Source organism: Lepisosteus oculatus, chromosome 13 (genome assembly GCF_040954835.1).
Source record: "Lepisosteus oculatus isolate fLepOcu1 chromosome 13, fLepOcu1.hap2, whole genome shotgun sequence".
NCBI lineage: Eukaryota > Metazoa > Chordata > Actinopteri > Semionotiformes > Lepisosteidae > Lepisosteus > Lepisosteus oculatus.
This window is the reverse complement of record NC_090708.1, coordinates 10,654,602-10,673,410: the sequence shown is the minus strand read 5'-3', so window position 1 is coordinate 10,673,410 and position 18,809 is coordinate 10,654,602. Positions and strand designations below refer to the sequence as shown.

Sequence of the window (18,809 nt, the reverse complement as noted above, 5' to 3'; positions counted from 1 at the left end):
ATGCACATGCAAAGATAACAAACCCAGGGAGGATAGCATGCAGATTTTAATCCAAGCCATCTGAGACAAAATCAGCCTCTTGGCAACATCTCTCCCAGGAAGATACACCTAAGACACAAAGTGTCAGAGCCAAAGTACATACAACTCACCAGGACTTTGTTTTTAGAGCTAAGATTCTCATCTACATCCTGTGGTAGATAAAGGCAATCAACAGGTGCAGCATACTGTACAGTATGCACAAAAAAACTAAAATAACAGTTCATCTTTCTATCACTACAGTGTGTAAAAGTATGTTAAATTGTCTACTGAACTGCATGCATTTTTGAAAACAGAAAATGCTGGGAAACCACATCTGATTTTATACACATAAGCACAACTGAGAATAACTCCATCATGCTTAATTAATAAACTCTCTGATGCCTTTGAAGAGGAGCCTAAAACAGCACAGCAGATTTCTAAGCAAACTGACAAATAAAGAGACTAACCTGTTGTATCCATAGTTTATTCATGCTGGAAGCTACCGTAGAAGAGTCATGTCCTTCAAATTCTATCCTACAGACGTGGCTGCCTTTGTACTTCTGACCTTTGAGGACTAAACCTCTGGTTTAGAAGTTTGAGAGAAACTACGCAACCAACAATGATACAAAGAGAGTGAAACGTCTACACTCTACTAATGCCTGACTGTCTGTAGCTGTTTAATTTCATCAGGTTCTGAGCAGTTACCACTGTAAAGTGTGTTTATACTCCAATAGTTGCATGCTACAATGATTATTAACATGTAAGTGGTTCCTCAATTAGTCTATATCACAAGCAATTCTTCCAGAAAACATCTTACAGCAGTTCCTTCGGTGGCTGCATTGCAACACAATTTCCAGTTCCACTACAGCAACTGCTTCTCTGGTTGCTGGATCGCATTTGAATGGCAGAAGAGGCCAGCCAACAGCCACAGGATGTTATGGGTTTACACTACTAACAACCGGATTAATAAAAACACTTCTCTCTTGTCTCTCCCCATGTCACTGACACCCTCACATGTGCCAGCTCAAGAGACTGGGCACAGGCTGGTTTGGAGCAGGACAGCACAGTGTTGATCGGGGGGCCAGATGTGACACATTAGCCTTTCATAATTAGGATGCTTAATTTGGAAGGAATGTTGTTTTTGCATTTTGGGCACACGTGCAAAAGCAAAGACACAAATATCAGAATGTCAGCCCAATACGTGAGACCCTCTCTTCATAATTCTGCTTCAATCCTAAATACCCAAAAATATGAATTCCTACATTATGAATAATACATGACATTTGACATTATCACCTGTATAACTTGTTAATTATTGTAGAGCCTTTCCACATGAGTTTCTATACCCACTGTTTTGGTGCAACACTCTCCTAATCTCTGACCTCTTACCTCAAATGAGCCATATGGCCATACTGGCCCTCAGCTGGAGGCTCGGGTGTGTCTGAAGAAGTCATCACCACTGGGGAAGGACGCACACCTCCCTCAGCAGAAGAGCCACACACCTTGTCCACCTAGGGGAGAGAATATTGCACACAGTCTTGTGTTCTCATCTCTTCCACAACAAAATATTGTGAATTTATATGGATATGTCACACACATGGGCTATCTGAGATAACTGCACACGTGGGGTCTCACTCCTAATACTACACTTTTTACTTTTTTCATACATGTCCGTGTGAAGGAGAAAGACAGATCATGAGAAAAAAAAACAGTAGCAAAGACATGCTGCATTGACTGGTGAAATGAAGAAAAAGACATATGGAGTGAAGTCACAAGGGTGACATTTAATCCCCTGACAGTAGCCATAAAGTTTCATTAATGGGATTAGCACAATCAAACCTTCTTAATCATGACCAGTGTGTGCGCTGAAATATTGACAGATTGTTAGATAAAAAATGAGGGCAGCTAATTAAAACCCAAACAGGTGATGAAAAACAATGAGGATCCAAACTCTAAATCAATGCAGGTTCATATGCTTAAGAGCACTTGAAATTATTAAGTGGCCTTCAATCAGTCAAAACCTTACTAATAGGTACCTGGACAGGGTGAGTTTGGCTCTTTCTCGATCATCATCCTATCCATTTCGAATATCCCTAAGTGTATCCCTAAATTGTTCATCTTATTCCAGGGGGAAATGAAGGACACTACAGCCATTCCAGTGTTTGGCTAATGGGGATGTTTTTTAGTAGGAATTTAAAACTTTAAATGTGAACCACTGAAGCAAACAGGGAAGACACAAAATTAGTAGGCTAACTGCTGGTACTTCAAAAGGTGTCTGCACTTTTTGTCTGATTTCTCTTTTTAATCTCGTAGCACATAAATGCTTTAAAATTGTCTGAACTGCCTAAATTAGCAGGAATGCAAAGGTTTACACATAAACTCTTGTACTTTATATATCTTGAGCATTTTTAACTTTATTTTTAGAAAATGTAGGTGATGCATTGCATAGTTATCTGTTACATACCATAGTTACAGTAATTAAACTGTTACTGAAATACTGAATTCCAAAGTTGACCCCTAGTCGTCACCGTCTGCTTGAGTTTCAAAACTATTTTGAAATTGTACGAGTGCTTTTGGTGCATGAACCCTATCTGCCCTAAGAAGGGGCACTGGGAAAAATTGACTGGCAGAGCAAAAATGTACAGCAATTACTGGACCACATTCTGTTGAAACCCATATGTTACAAAGCTAAAAATTATTTAGCCTGCTGTAGCCTGCTTTAGCCTGCTGTGAAAGCTGCCTATTTACCAGTGTGTCTACAAACATTTCGAAAACTGGGGTTTCAAAACAACCTGCATGAGTCTTCAAAACAGGACACGTCTCTCAAAATGAAAACACACTGTGGAGGGAGATTACACAGTAAGAAACCAGTTGGTAAGGCCCACCGAGGCCTTTGGTTACTAAGTGGTATTGATGAGTTTGGAACCATATATTCATAAAGAAATCTGCTTGGCAAAAGACAACATTTGCTTTTTGCACTTTTTATTCTCTTACACCTATACATAAAGCATTCTTTTGTGTATTTAACACCTACAGTGTATTAAAGTTTCACAAATAACTTATTTCCACAGAAAACTAAAGGGGAGCTTGTAGTTTTCAGGAAAAGGTTCGAAATAACCCAAATTGGTCCTTACCAGTCCAATGTGTGCAGTTTAATCTGAAAAAACTGTGAAGCCCTCAGGCGAAATAACAAACACATCAAGGCTGAATAAATTTCCTGCTTTGAAGTAGCAAAAGCAAAAGAAGAGCCTACAGAAAGAATATCTATTGTGACACTTAACAAAGCATGCATTCATTTTCATTAACAACTGCACAAAACAACATCTTCTGTAAGGAAAATGGGATGCAGTACTTGGCACCAGTTTGCCTGTGCTGATGTATTAACCTTAGGCCTCACTGGACCCATAAAACTATGCTGCTTCTTTCTGACCATCAAAGAACTGTGGGGGGTAAGGGGGGAGGGGCTGTGGCTTAGGAAAGGATATTGTGGTCTGGTAGCAAACATTTAGTTTACAGCCTTTTCTGATCACAGTTTTATACGAGAATAAAGGCCATACTCACAAATTGCTCGATACTTTTCTAAGTTTTCTGTACTCCTAAAAGGAACCTAAGTGCTTAGGGAATCCCCAAGCACCATGCTTTTTGGAAAATAAAAAAAACAGCAGAAAAAGGCTTTTGCGACTTTTCTGAGTCCCATCGCATGTTCGTGGAGGTGTGAGAGGAGTGGTGGGGCCCAGTCTGGTCATTTCTCAGCAAAATCAGACGGCACAGAGTGCTAACTCCCACAGAGTCTTTGTGAAAATACTTCCACCACTCTTTTTCTTCACCTTGGAGTATCTCACCTCTTCCTCAGACAGTGCTCCCTGCCAGCACAGGGCACTGGAGCCACGGCTGGCCTCCGAGATGGTTTGCGTTCAATGATATTGTGCGGAGCGGCGATGTGGGGAAGACTGGAATTAATAACCGGAGCAATTAGTGGGCGGGAATTCCTCAGAAGCCGAGCCTGGAGTCCGGGGGAGTAGCAGCTAGACAGGCTGGACCCCGATCAAACCGCTGCCTCATGCCACCACTGGGCGCTCCCACACAGGCATTCAGACACACAGGCGGCGGGAAAAATATAAACCTGCCTCTAAGAGAAGTCCTCAGAGCTGCTGCATTCCACGCCGCAGCCTGGCCCCCTACCTTCAGAGGCGCTCGAGCTGCTGTCATCACGGTGCGGAGCGTCCCTTTGCCTGCAGAGCAACTGCATCTGTACAGGCCGCTATCAGCATGACACCACTAGGGGTTTACCATGTCAGGGTATATAAAAGAAATTCACGCTAACACAGGCAAAATGCCACAAAACACGAGGACGTGGTGCTTATAAAGGTATACATACTGTAGGAGAGGGCACATGAATTAGTATTGCCACAGTTGTGCCTGTGATTGCCCTGTTGCGTTAAAGGACACTGTACATACTGTAGCAGCCCAATGTCATTGTCGTGGTCCCTGTGGTCACATTTATGTGTGAGTATCAGATATCATTGCTGCATTGTGCACAGTTTTCATGAGCCAGTATTCTAAATACACTCCCTTTGTAAGCACTTTGTACCTATAGGAGTCAAGATAATTGTGCATCCTGTATTCACAAAATCTAAGAAAAAACCAGCTGCCTTTATTTAATTGCTCAACTTTTAGGTTTTTTTTTTTACAGTGACTTCACATTGTCAGTGTATATGTATTTTATTTCACACTTGTGAGACCAAAATGTGTTTTTTTGTCTTTTGTCATTCCCCCTCACAATCTTTGAATAATGTGTATGTATGTGTCTATCAGTAAGAGATATAGTTTAGGGCACCTGAACTTTACAATAATTTGAGCATCTAGCTGTACTGTATGTTTTCTACATGACTCTACAATGTTAAATATTACTTGTTTTATTGTATAAACTTCCAATGTGTGTGGGTGTAGCCTGGAGTATGTTTTAGTGTGTGTCATATGGGCATCTCAGATGTCTATGCGTATGGAAGATATCGTATACTGTATAGCTGTGGTCTATGTTATCTAGTTATGTGTGCATATCTATGTTTGCCAATGTGTGTGTATGTGTGCTCTTATTCATGAAAAGTTTGAAGAGAGCAGAGAGCAAGGGAACTGGACAGGAAGTGGTCAAGCCAGAGCCTTCAGTGGGAATATACACTTACAGCTACCAGTGGTGGTCCATTACAGAGGTTTATTTGTCCAAGGATTAGCCACAGAATCACAGGAACTTTCTCAACACTCTCTTGGCCATGTTGCTATGCATCCTGGGAAGGAGTGCATATCCATTGCCAGCACTAACCCTTTGTCTGCTGCCCAATTTGCATTCTTGCTGGCTTGACACCAAGAGACCAAAGTGTCCGAGCGAAGATTCTCTCCAGCGGGGCACATGTGTTCAAAGAACAAGCGGTGAACCCCACACCAACAGGACAAGTGAGAACGGAAGGTTTCAGACACGGATTCAGAAGTGGAATATCAAGGCAATCGGTGAGATGCAGGGAGAAGCAGAGGTGTCTGTCTGAAAGTTTGGGCAGGTGCTTATATAAAACTGGGACATCACCACAAACTTTTTAAAACTCTCATTAATATCCCGAACAGACAGTCCTATTCTATTTAGGAGCCAGAACTGGTACGTTAGTGAACTTTTCACTGTCCAATTTATAGAAGACCACGATGTATTTCTTCAATTATAAGAGGGTGTACTAATAAATAAGCAGCCTGAGCATTAGGACGAATTACCTCATTAGTGCTCACCAGCCTTGGTGACCGAATAGCTGTAAATCATCATAGAACCCATCTACCAGAGACAGTGTATTTCTTAGGCTGAAACTTTAACCTAGTAATCTAAAGTGGAAGAGGAATCAATAACATATTAAGATTATTAGCAATATCGATCTAAACACCACTTGACAGAAACACAACATTTAATATCCTGTGACGTACTGCAGGCTGTCCCATAGACCAAGTGCTGAGCTTGACCTAAGTAGAATTCCCTGGGCAACAGGAATCACAGGCAAAATGGCCAGTGTAAAAGAAAAATTGGAACACTGTTCAGTTTTAACAACTAAGAGATTAAAAATTTACCCATATATAGATTTTAACTTGTGAGTCTAAACCTTTGCTACAGCATCTCGGCATACCTAATTGTGCTTTCAGTTTTATCTAATACAGAAATAAAAATAAAAGGAGCAAGATGCACTCCGTCCTGTTTATTCACTGTATCTTTGAACACATGCTACACAAGCAAAGAAAACACGTTGATTGTTTTGTTGTTTACAATCTATCTTTTAATGAGCTCAATAACTAAGAAAAAGATGTCTGGAGACTTGAATGCCCGCCATTAAAGCCCCTCTCCTGGTTTGATGTGTAAAGGGATTAACGGTGACCGAACACAACAGGGATTTTGTCGGTCTTCGAATCAGTTAAACAGTCTACGGTTCCGCGATCACTGTGACACTTTTATTTTTAATTAAAAGTTATGGCAAAATAATCGTTGTCCTGACAAAGATTAATCAAATAAGTGAAATATCAGTTCCGTGAACCCTTTGGTCATAAAACATGTGAAGTTTAACTCAGTCCTTTTATTTCGATCAAGAACAATTAACAATCCAAACCTACAGTACCACGCGCAACCCAAAATTGCCTATTCCTGTAACAGACTAATAGTAAGAGACTGGGCTGACAATTTGATCTTTATTGTGCAATATTTTCTACTGATGACCAATTTCATCTGACTGCCAGACAATAGCCTGCCTCTGACATCTTCCTAATACAGCTTCTTCACAGCTAAACTGTGGTTCAGAAGCTTTTGGTTAATTTCCTTTTTGACAGCTTTCCACTTTTAATTCTTCCTGTCATGTTCCAGTGATTAACATACTGGTTATTTCCAAGTATTTTTGCTTCAATGGGATGGTTTCCACCCAATGACTACCTACCCAAATTAATTTCAGATTTTTTAAATCTTAAAAAAAAACAGTAATCAAAGTGGTTGAATGAAAAGGGAATGAAAAGAATCTTATGGAAAACGCAGGTTACTTCCCAGTAGCTTAATGTAATCACTAGTTTATTACATTTTAAACCACAATTGCAGTTTGTCATATTTTAATTGCTTGACATTGATTTCAAAGTAGACTTTTTAAACTAAACTTCCCAAGTTCCAATCTACAAATGTTCTTCATTTTATTTCAGTTTAGAAACCCCATATAATAAAAATGGTGACATTGGCAACAAATATTGCAAATCAGTCTAAAACAAATCTAAAAACTATGTTTTGAGCCTGTAATCCACAATAAAAAGAAATTTTGTATGGCTGCTAAAAGTATTGTCTTTTCTTATTGATGAGCCACCAGATCACAGTGTATGTTTTGGAAACTTTGTCCTTATGACACATTGCATATGCCAGTTCTGTATTATCATTATCATTAGGTTTATTATTCATTTATAGGAGCAGTGCACAAAAGCCAGCAGCAGAGTGCTTGCTGATCTGAACAGCTGATGGCAGTGGGGAATTTCATCAAGGCACAAGACTCTCCTTGAAATGCCCAGCTCCAGTTGGTAGAAGCCATTGCTAAATTGTGTTGAGCTATATTTGTCCCAGGTTTCTTGCCCAGACATGTCATGAAGCGCCTTTGGTATCCTGAGCTGACCTACAGTTGAGCATCTACTATTGAAGAATAAGACAACTGTGCTGTTGAAATGTGGTCATGATAAACCTCTGATTTTGTGGATCTCATGGAAAGATACTCCTATGCTCATCCTAAATGTCTCGGTGGCTGGTTCTTGCTCTTCACATTCTTTCCAAAAACTGTAAATAATAATAATTTGGGAATACAAAATGGGATATTTTTTGTACCTCTTAATAGTTCAGAAATATTTTAAATATTCGTATTATTAAAAACATCACATTAAGTAACCTGGGCCCTTATATAGATGGAGAAAGCAAACTCACTGTTGGGAAGTTTGGCTTGCACATTCTGAGCATCTTTTCTAGGTCTGTACCACTTAACATACACCATCACATACTGGCCTTATTTTAAAACCGCACAACATCTGAAAGGCATTGTTTCAAAGCAAGTAACTGCCAAAACATTTTTTTTTCTTCACTATGTTCCAATTTCCATTATCTAAATGAAAACTGTTACTGGGATTTTTCTTGAAGGAAAAAAAACAGACTGACTCAATCCAATTGGAAGTTTTCATAAAACCTTAGAAGTGTACATTCTGCTCCCATTTAAATTTTCTCAGTCTTAGTCAAAGTAAACTATCTTCGTATTGAAACATTTCAGATTTCAGTCATAGCACAAGTCTTTTTTTTCTCCCAATTATTTCTAAACTAGTTTTTTTTTTCAGAAAAAAAACTTTAAACTTAGCCTCAGTTTTTTATTACAATTGTTTTGAACTAAATAAGCTGAATATTTTACTACAACTAAACAAATTACTTTTAATATGTACAAAATGTATTACTTTTGAACGAGTATGACAGAGTTTGAATTTGACAGAAAACAAAAACTTTGACATTTCCTGTCAGTTTCAGTCACTTACTCTCAAGCCCACGTTTATTGCATTACAAGAACCACAAGAATTTTGGAAAATGGGGTGAGAGATGAAATAGAGTGTCACCTGTACAGATCAAATAACTAAATTATTTTTTCTGTTTGATCCAAAGTGCAAACATGGACTGTCCGATACATTATTGATATACGACTTCCCCAGCCACGTCTTTAAAGACAGGATCAAGAGCGTGGATGTCATTCCAGTTATAGCCAACCTCTCCTTCCAGGGAGATGAAGTATATGGGCAGGCAGGAGGCCTGTGCGTGTCACAGTGCAGGGAGCCTGAGTCTCAGCCTCCAGTTCTCCATTGGAAATGCCTCTGGATGGGGGTAAAGTGACCCTGAGCTATCTCAGCCATGTATAAATGCCATGTGAATAACACTCGATCTTCTAGACTGCACACTGTAAACACCCCCATTGGAATGGCAGAGGTGTAAAAGAACACCTATTTTTTAACAGTACCAGCCCTCTCCAATCTATTTGGACACAAACAAGAATGTGCTAAAACCTAATCCCTCCACATAACTGTCAATGCCTGCCTTTCAGCTTCATGTATCCAGTACTGCGTTGTTACAGAATCAGGAGCTGATGTTCAGTACTTGTTGCTGTGGGTGTCTTTTGGACCATGGACTTCTTATGTATGATGGGAGAGTGATTCAGTATTTCTTCCCAGAGATATGTTTCTTTAATGATTATCAGACACCAGGTACAAGGATTCACACCATTCGTGTGCTTTATGACCTGTGCTGTCATAGAAGCTTTGTGTCATTATAACTAGAAATTTTTCATTGGTGTTTTCAGCTTTTTGGGGTGTCTTCAGCCTTATGAACTTGTTTTCTCATTGAGTAGTAGGTGTATTGTGGTAAAGCTAGTCATTCTATTCTTTGGTCATCTACTTTAGACAGTATCACCCTTTACAAATAGCCCCTAAGATCAAGTAATAGAAAACAGCATGTATATTGTCAATCTTATTGTAACCTATCAGCATTCAATTAGCCAAATATAATAATCCTTAAACTTATATAGTGCTTTCTAGGACACTTCACTCAAAGCCCTTTACAAGTAATGGGGACTCCACTCCACCACCAGCAATGTGCAGCTGGATAATGCGACGGCAGCCAAAGAGCGCCAATATGCTCAAACCACACATCAGCTATCAGTGGGGAGGAGAGCAGAGTGATGAAGACAGTTCAGAGATGGGGATTATTAGGAGGCCATGATTGGTAAAGGCTAGGGGGGGATTTGGCCAAGACCCTGGGGGTAACACCTCAGTCATATCACCCTGCAACTCACAACTGGCAACCCACTGAAGCTAAGCAGGTGTGAGCCTGGTCATTACCTGGATGGGAGACCTCCTGGGAAAAACTAAGGTTGCTGCTGGAAGAGGTGTTAGTGGGGCCAGCAGGGGACGCTCACCCTGCGGCCCATGTGGGTCCTAATGCCCCAGTATAGTGATGGGGACACTATACTGTAAACGGGTGCCGTCCTTCGGATGAGACGTAAAACCGAGGTCCTGACTCTCTGTAGTCATTAAAAATCCCAGGGTGATTCTCAAAAAGAGTAGGGGTGTTGCCCTGGCGTCCTGTCCAAATTTCTCATTAGCCCTTACCAATCATGGCCTCCTAATAATCATTACTCTATTAATCATTACTTCATTACTCTCTGCTCTCCTCCCCACTAATAGCTGATGTATGGTGAGCGTTCTGGCGCACTATGGCTGCCGTCGCATCATCCAGGTGGATGCTGCACATTGGTGGTGGTGGAGGGGAGTCCCCATTCCCTGTAAAGCGCTTTGAGTGGAGTGTCCAGAAAAGCGCTATATAAGTGTAAGCAATTATTATTATTATTATTCTTTTCAAGAAATACGCTGGGATTTTTAATGACCGCTGAGAGTTGGGACCTTGGTTTTGCTTCTCATCCGAAGGACAGTGCCTTCATTACAGTATAGTGTCCCCATCACTTTACTGGGGCATTAGGACCCACACAGACCACAGGGTGAGTGCTCCTTACTGGCCCCACTAACACCTCTTCCAGCAGCAACCTTAGCTTTCCCAGGAGGTCTCCCATTCAGACAGTGGCCAGGCTCATACCTGCTTAGCTTCAGTGGCTGCCAATTGTAAGTTACAGGATGACATGTATATATGAAACTTCACTGACATGAGGAAAACATACTCAAGTTACGAAACTTACAAATTAATTAGTCTCATAATAGGTCTCTTCCTTTTGTCTGTTTTTTTCTGTCTGTGTGTTTATGCTGACTATACATGTTACAAAGAGGATTTAAAAAATACATAGGAAGCTTAAGGAAAACATATACAAAAGCTGCACGAATGCCTGAGCAAACTGCATTTGGGTACCTTGTTTTGTTGTTTTCATTACAAGTACAACAAAACAATATTAAACACTGAAAAGGGCAAAGACAACACTAAGTTTTAAAGTTAGCATTCAAAATTCTGAGTATCCCAAACCCACTCTGAAAACCTAGCAGCACCCCATCGGGGTCCCACAATTGCCAAAAACAATTTTCTGCTTCTTTCCACATCAGTGGGCTGCATTTGTATGGCTGACTAGAACCCATTCAGCTTTGTCAAACATGTCCCTTTCTCTCCTGCTCCAAGCCCTGCTCTATGAATACCAAGCAGCCTGCCAGCCTGGGCTCAGGATGTGCATACTTCACTAAGTCCTGCCTCCTAGCCTGGCAACCCCCTCTGCTGCAATTGCACAGCTCGCCAATTAACCAACAACCTACCACAGCCACATGCGAACACATCCCGGCCTTCCACGCCAGCCTGCTCGTCAACCCCAACACACTCACTCAACCCGTAAAACCAGAGCACAGCCTTCTCTGCCGCACGCCAGTACATTTTCATAGTCAGCACCGACATCTAACTGTCAGCCGGCGGATGGCTGCCGGGATGGTTGCTGAGGCAGGTAATCGTGCTGGAGAGCTGGCAGGGCGAAGAGTCACAAAGAGGACCATTTTCGGTGGCCGGCATGAGGCACAGAAATGGAATGGAAGTCTTAGACAATGTTTTGATATTCCTTATTAGAGCCAAAAAGTGAAATTTAAGTATTCATGAACATTTAAAATAAGCACTCAACAGGCCAGCTCACATCATAGCTTAACTTACATCTCCTAAGACATCCCATTGAAAGTCTTCACTTGGCTACCTAGCAATCCCTAAAGTTATTTCTGTTCCTGGGATTCGTTTTCAATCATTTTTGCTCATTTTCTAAAACAGTGTTTATCTGAGCTTTCAACTCACAACTACGCAGGTATTGAGTGGGTCCTGTCACTTTTCAGTTGACACTTTTAAATTGTGATTAAGGGAGAGGAGGTGCTCATTGCTCATTATAACCACTGGGCTCTCTGAGAGCTTTATTCCTGCTGTGCTTTATTTTTATTATGTTAGTGCACTCAGGCATCTCATACAATGTGCAGTTTTGATTAGCAGCCAGTGTGTACAGTACCTGAATTTCAACTATATGTATTATTAATGGCAATACAATGACTTTAAAAAATCAAAATGGGAAATACAGGTGAACATAAAATTTAAAACATAAAATACCTACCCATTCACAGCAGCTGAAATGATCTAATGACATACAGTAACGTGAATTATTCTTATAACACTTGGAATTCTGCAAGGATTGCCAGAAGCCATATCACCCTGCAACTCACAACTGGCAACCCACTGAAGCTAGGCAGGTGTGAGCCTGGTCAGTACTTGGATGGGAGACCTCCTGGGAAAAACTAACTGGAAGAGGTGTTGTTGGGGCCTGCTGAGGGCGCTCACCCTGCGGTCTATACTGCTATATATATAGGGACACTATACTGTAAAAAGGCACCATCATTTGGATAAGACATAAAACCGAGGTCCTGACTCTCTGTGGTCATAAACAATCCCAGGGTGTGTTTTGAAAAGAGCAGGGGTGTTACCCTGGTATCCAGGCCAAATTTCCCATTGGCCTTTACCAATCATGGCCTCCTAATAATCCCCATCTATGAACTGGCTCCTCACTCTGTTCTTCTCCCCACTGATAGCTGATGTGTGGGGAGTGTACCATGGCTGCTGTTGCATCATCCAGGTGGGGACTACACACTGGTGGTGGTGGGAATCCACATGACCTGTAAAGTGCTTTGAGTGGAGTTTCTAGAAAAGCTCTATATAAGTATAAGCAATTCTTATTATTATTCTATTTTTTTAACTCAAATGGTTCTGCATGCATGTAAACCCTGGAAAGCTGTCCACTGGCCTATCTAGTACACACGTCCATCATACAACACAAACACGCACAGACAGTGGGCGTGGCAGGGTGAAGAGGGCACTTACAATGGCGGTGAGGCGCGGCCCGTGGAGTTGTGTGTAGAGAATGGCATCATTGATCTGGTTGCGAATGCCCAGCAATGACAACTCCAGGTCATGCGCGCCGGCCATGGCATTGGTGAGGTCCTCCAGGGTGGCGATGTAGCTGCGCCAGGGCTGATCTAACTCGGAGAGACTGGCAAGGCAGCCCCGCATCACATTGAGGCAGTAGCCCGCGCAGGGCTTGATGAGGGTGAGCCCCTGGCAGTGGGAGCAGTACTGCATGCGCACCAGCGCCCGCCCGCACTCCCGGGTCAGCGTCATGTTCTCCGTCTTGTTCATGACCTCGGCCCCCATGCTCAGAGCCCGGCTGAAGGCGTGCCCGGCCCTCAGGGAGCGCGCCAGGTCCTGGGCCAGCGCGTGAGGGTGCGGCCCGAAGGGATTGACGTCCTGCCTGGTCATCCGCAAGCACTCGCTGCGCTGGGGGCTCAGCTCCGTTATGCCCGGGTTGATCAGGCGGTTGTAGACAAGGGGGAAGAGGTTGTCGTAGAAACGCTGCACTGCAGACTCCACGGTGCTGTTGGCACCCAGGATGTAGTGCGCGAGGTCGGTGAAGAGCTCCGTCACGTGGGCTCGGGCTTCGCGCGCCAGGGCCTTATAGGCACTGTCGAACAGAGAGCTGGTGTGGTTCCTGGTGAAGGATATCAGAGACTGGAAAGTGTCTGCAGAGAGAAAAGACAGATCGCATTGTATTGGTTAGGGATGGGGGGGGGATTTCACAAATAACAGTTTGTTTACAAGCCTGAGGAATAAGAATAGTTGCAAATGCGTAACTTTGACGTGGCTACCAGCTTGGATACCTGTAGCTGCATTGTACGATGTGGTATTTTCAGGATGTTATGATGGTGGCTGGAAACTGATGAAATCTTTGACTGTAGTTACGGCACATTTAAAGGAGGCAGAGGGAAGGATTCGATTGTGGATTCCTTGTGCCTTCCTCTTTTTTAGACAAAGTATCCCTCCATCGTAATGATGATTTAACACCCAGGCTGGAGATGACTTGGCGATGAGGAATCCTGCTTCTTCCGGATCCCATGTCTGACTCACACAGAAGCAGATCACTCGAATGGTGCTGATAACTGTAAATTATAATTTTAAACCTCTCCATTCCAGCAGAAGCCAAGCTGGGGGTAATTTATTTTGGAGGGTAATAATTCAGTGTTGCCTTCCTGCTGAGGAAAAAGGACTGACTAGAAAAGGAGGCAGGGAGCTTCTCTCGTGGCTCCTTCATGCCTTATTTCGAAGGAAAACGGGCCGAATAGGAAGCTTTTAGTCAGCGGTGATTTATCCTCACTGCAGCACTCTCCCCTGGGGATACCTCCCTTGGATAAAATAAGTCTTCCGCTTTCAGTTTATCAAGGTACTGTGTGGGAAGGGGGCAGAGAGCACCATAAAGCTTTCAGCTATTCATCAGTTCTTCCCCATGTTTGCCCTCTCTAGCGCCTTCCCTCAGACAACTGAGCTTTGTGTGTAAGTGGAGGTGCACGTGGACAGTAAAACACAGCATGCTGCTGCTGTTTATGGGCAGCTCAAAGAGAAGTTCCTATCGGCATCTTTTTGTCCTTGCGTGCAGCTCAACGCTGTATCACAAGGTCACAAGTTTCCAATTCCACCTAAAGGTTCAAAACTCACATTTAATTTAATTAATCGAAAGGAACTAACGTAACAAAATTTGCTTTCTTGTAATGTCTTGCAATACACAATGTAAGGCAATAAGACTTTTTGGGGCATTCTGCAGGCCACTGTGTATTCAATTATTACAGTTGATTCTGAATCATATACAGTAGGCATTTCTGCAGCAGGATCTGTGTGTCTGAATGAGAAAGAAGAATCTTATGTCAAGAGAGCCTTTCTCTCCCTTGAGTCCCTTTGTTGAATGGTACAGCTGAGCAAAAGACTGACATAAACAGAGCAACACAACTTTTCAGCCTTCTTAACTTATCCCATAGGTTAGGAAGAACTAGGAATAACCTTCCTTAAGCAGGTACAGTACATGTTTGATGATTCACTCTCCAATTCCTGTCCCCTCCACCCGCCTCTTGCAAGTAAAAAACATTCACTATTTGACTAATCCTAGCTAATCTGATTGAGCTGATAGGAGGGTAATATTATCTGAGGGTGTTTGCCCTTAAGACACTACTAAAATCTAAATGAGTATATTGGTGAAGACAAATGGTTGTAATGTTCTCTGTGAAACAGCCCCCTTCAGTGCCACCCAGAAGCACACGGTCGAGCAGACTAAACATCTACTTGAGCGATACCAATAGAATATGTTAACTTTTAGGATAGGAGGCAGACAAAAAGAACAACACATAACAGAACGAAATTATATAATATCTATATTTCTATTACATTATATACTTATACGTACGGCAAAATATAGGTAGAAGTGACAATGTCATTTCACAGCCAGGGTGTTTAAAAAAAGGCATTAAGAGAGCAAACCAGAAAGGCAGGCTTACAAAGAGAGAGAGGAAAATGACTCTCTGTAATCGGGGAAAAAACTATTAAATGGACAGGCAGATGCTGTATGTGTAATTCTATAAGAAAATCCTTCTGAACACTTCGTGCTATATTTAACGTTACATGCTAAGGCCGTTGTGACCACAAGCTTGGCGAGGCGATGATATTTGCGAAGGGGAGAGTGCCCTGCCCTGCCTGGCCCCAGAGCCAGGGGTGATGTCAACCTGAAGCCCACTAGTCTTCGCACCGGCCTAGGCTGCCCTCCTCAGGCACTGATGTCAGCCCTCTGGCATCCTGACAGATGGAGGGGCAGCAGCAACTGTGGTGGAAACTGAGCCTGAGGGGCTAAGTGTGTTAGCACACCCTACAGACAAGCTGCAGAGTCAGTACGGACACACACAAAGCGCCTTTAAACAGTGCCAGCTTCACTGTATACCCTAGACAGACAACGATCCTGTTGGTGGATGTGTTGTAATGGTCTGTTGTAGTATAGCTAAGGCATGTAAAAACCAATGGAAACAAATGGCTAACCCATGGCAAAAGTGCAGAAATACAGTGCTATAATGTCTAAAGCTAAACTTTCATATAGTTCGTATATATGTCTTTTTTTCTGTCTTATTACAATGTTGAACACAAGTGAACATACTCTAGGAGAGAAAGGCTCCACTTTAAGGATTATATATTACTTATATAGGACACTATACTGTATAATCCAGAAACTATAAGGGTTTCATTTCAGTTTTAATGAAGCACTACAGATACTTCTAATGACAGAATGTCACTATGAGAAATGAGAAACTTTGCATCAGAAAACAGTCTGCAGGAACACATTTAAATTGAAGCAGGGGGAAGGTCTGTAATGACATAAGGACAGTATCTTAATGAAGTAAAAGAGACGCATTTCAAACAAAACTCCACTTCATCCTTTACTCTGAATGTTATCTGTTGAGCCATATTGTGTACAATGTAAAACTTCTTATACTACTGATTTTAGGCGTGTTTCTTTCATATACAGTATATTTTTCTGACAAGGAAACTTTGCCATGATGAGATCACCGGTCTTAACCATGAAGGCTCTTGATGAACAAATTCCCAGCGGGGAAAAGCAGAAAAAATTAAGCATATGTATGGAACAATGATTACTGACTTTTTAAGAGTTCTGGAAAAGTAACAACAAAATAAATTAATAAGTTTAAGACATTACTCATCTATGACCTACAGTATGTATCACTAAAATAATTCCAGTGGTTTCTGAACATTTTCCTTTGCACTAACTCTCATTAGTACTCCACCTTCAATTGAGTTAAACAGGGAAAATTCAGCTTCCAAGGCAGAATTAAAAGCAGCACCATGGCAGTCTTACTAGAACTACACAGCAAATTACGAGAGAATTGAATTGCTTCTGATTGCAGGAGAAATTCTGCTTTACTTAACCACAGCCATCCACTACAGCATTTTTGCGGACACCACTCTTTTAATACATATGGGATCTGCACTACATACAAGTGTTATAAAATGTGTAGTAGTATGTTCTATATCATTGGAGAACAGTGTCACCGAATAACAGAGGGCAATAGTCAATGGTGTTGTAATGGGACATTATACAACCTCTTAAAAATGCTACAAAAAAGCTGTTAGAAATTTATTTGCTGCAGTTATTTTCAATTCAGTCTTGTATGGCAGCTAAAAGCTTTACAATAATGACCAAAGTGTCACAACAGTGTGACCACAAAAACAAAATGTTTCAAAAGAAATACTGTGGCATCTCCACAGCTCCACCACAGAAATGACATTTTGATGTGCAACTCCCCTAGTGTTTCCAGGGTGTTACCACAAGAATGAGAGCATGAGCAGCTCTAAATTACCACAAGAGGGGTTTCAGCAGCATTGATGCATTTGGTCTTGAACCCAGCCACGTGGCAGACTTATCTCTGACATCAGGCACGAACCAAATGACTGACAAGCAGCACTGCGGATGACAATAACCAAGGAGTCTCTGGTCTCTGCACCTCTAAAGGATATAAATAACTTGTGACTTAGTCCATTCTGAGTCCATTTTAAGCAGGGTAAGTTTGTCGATGGATGCTGTGTACACTTCAGTTTACTTTCAAATAACCCTACCATATCTTAAAGCAACAGAGGCTTATGGTATATTGCATTTTAAGGACTTTCACATTAGTGTAGATGCAAAACATAAGTACTGCGTAATGAATGACGAAAGAATGTACAGTATTTGTCATTTCCACATCAGGCTATCTCACAGAAACAGGTGCCACTGACATAATAAAGCTACAGTCTCCCTTCTATCCATCTCGTTGTCTGTGGATCAGAACAACATTGCTACATTGGTCCCTTGGAGAGTTCCTGCCCCCTTGCTTGCATTAAACAAGTCTGTTGTGGCGCTGTCAGGGGTTAACAGGTGGGAGCAGGGGCAGTGCTGATGCGGGGAGTCAAGAATGTGCAATCCATATTTCTATCATCATGTCTGTAATTAAGATGGCAGTCCATCTTAAACAAATCTCTCCAAGATAAACAATTCCAGGGATGCCAAAGTCTAATGATGATCTGATCGAGGAGGAACACGATCAAGCTAGGGATCTGAAACCACTGTCCAGCTGGGAAGAAGATAAGGAGTTGCCAATTAGAGCTTAAAATCCTCAGCAATCCAGAACCTAGGAGCTGGTCCACTGGGGATGTCTCGACATCAGTGTCTAGAAGACCATGAATGATGGAACTTGGCTGGGCTGTCGTGGCTTATATTCATGACCGGCCTCCCAATCCATCAAAATGTTGCTTCCACTCATTATCGAATAAAATTAATCCTGATAACCTCAAAAAAACACAAAAAGATCTTAATGTTGATACACGATACAAAATAGCATTATTGAGCTCCACCAGTGTTAAATAAAACCTTAATGTTCCTGAAGTCTCTCTCCCCAGCAGAAAACACAAACCGCAGGACTTCAGCAGAGGTAAAGATGAAAGGGAGCTAGTACCTTTCTAAAAATGGGAACATTAACCGTAAGAGGCAAACGTCTATAATAAGAGATAAGAAACCTTTTAAGAGCAAGAAAAATACTGAAAACTGTTAACTGAACTCCTATCAAGAGGTGCTGTCATGGAGATAGCATCAGACGATCACACTAGATTTTGCTTATTTTTTCTAATTGTTGTATTTCATAGATTTTTGGTTTCTGGAAAAACCGGCCCTGGCGCGAATGTGTGCATGTCTGTGTCTGTGGCTGCCCTTTAATGGATTCGTTCTGTCCAGGACCCTGAATAGGATAAAGCAGTGAGAAAATGACTGGATGACCAATTTTTCTTGACTCTTCGTGTATTATATTTATTGTCAATATATTATTTTTCCTTTTTTCTTCTTGCTGCTCACGCA

General features: G+C 41.8%; 1 protein-coding gene across 2 annotated transcripts in view; it reads right to left on the bottom strand.

Moving 5' to 3' along the window:
- The window catches only part of LOC102683954 (glypican-5-like), a 141,672-nt gene that overhangs the window by 102,886 nt on the left and 19,977 nt on the right, over positions 1-18,809 (bottom strand). For both annotated transcript variants that reach the window (XM_006637748.3, XM_015361132.2), the window contains exons 3-4: positions 12,923-13,617; positions 1,408-1,529 (exon numbers count right to left, since the gene is read on the bottom strand). In XM_006637748.3, coding sequence (XP_006637811.3) covers positions 1,408-1,529; positions 12,923-13,617 — 817 coding nt within the window. The remainder of the gene's footprint in view (positions 1-1,407; positions 1,530-12,922; positions 13,618-18,809) is intronic.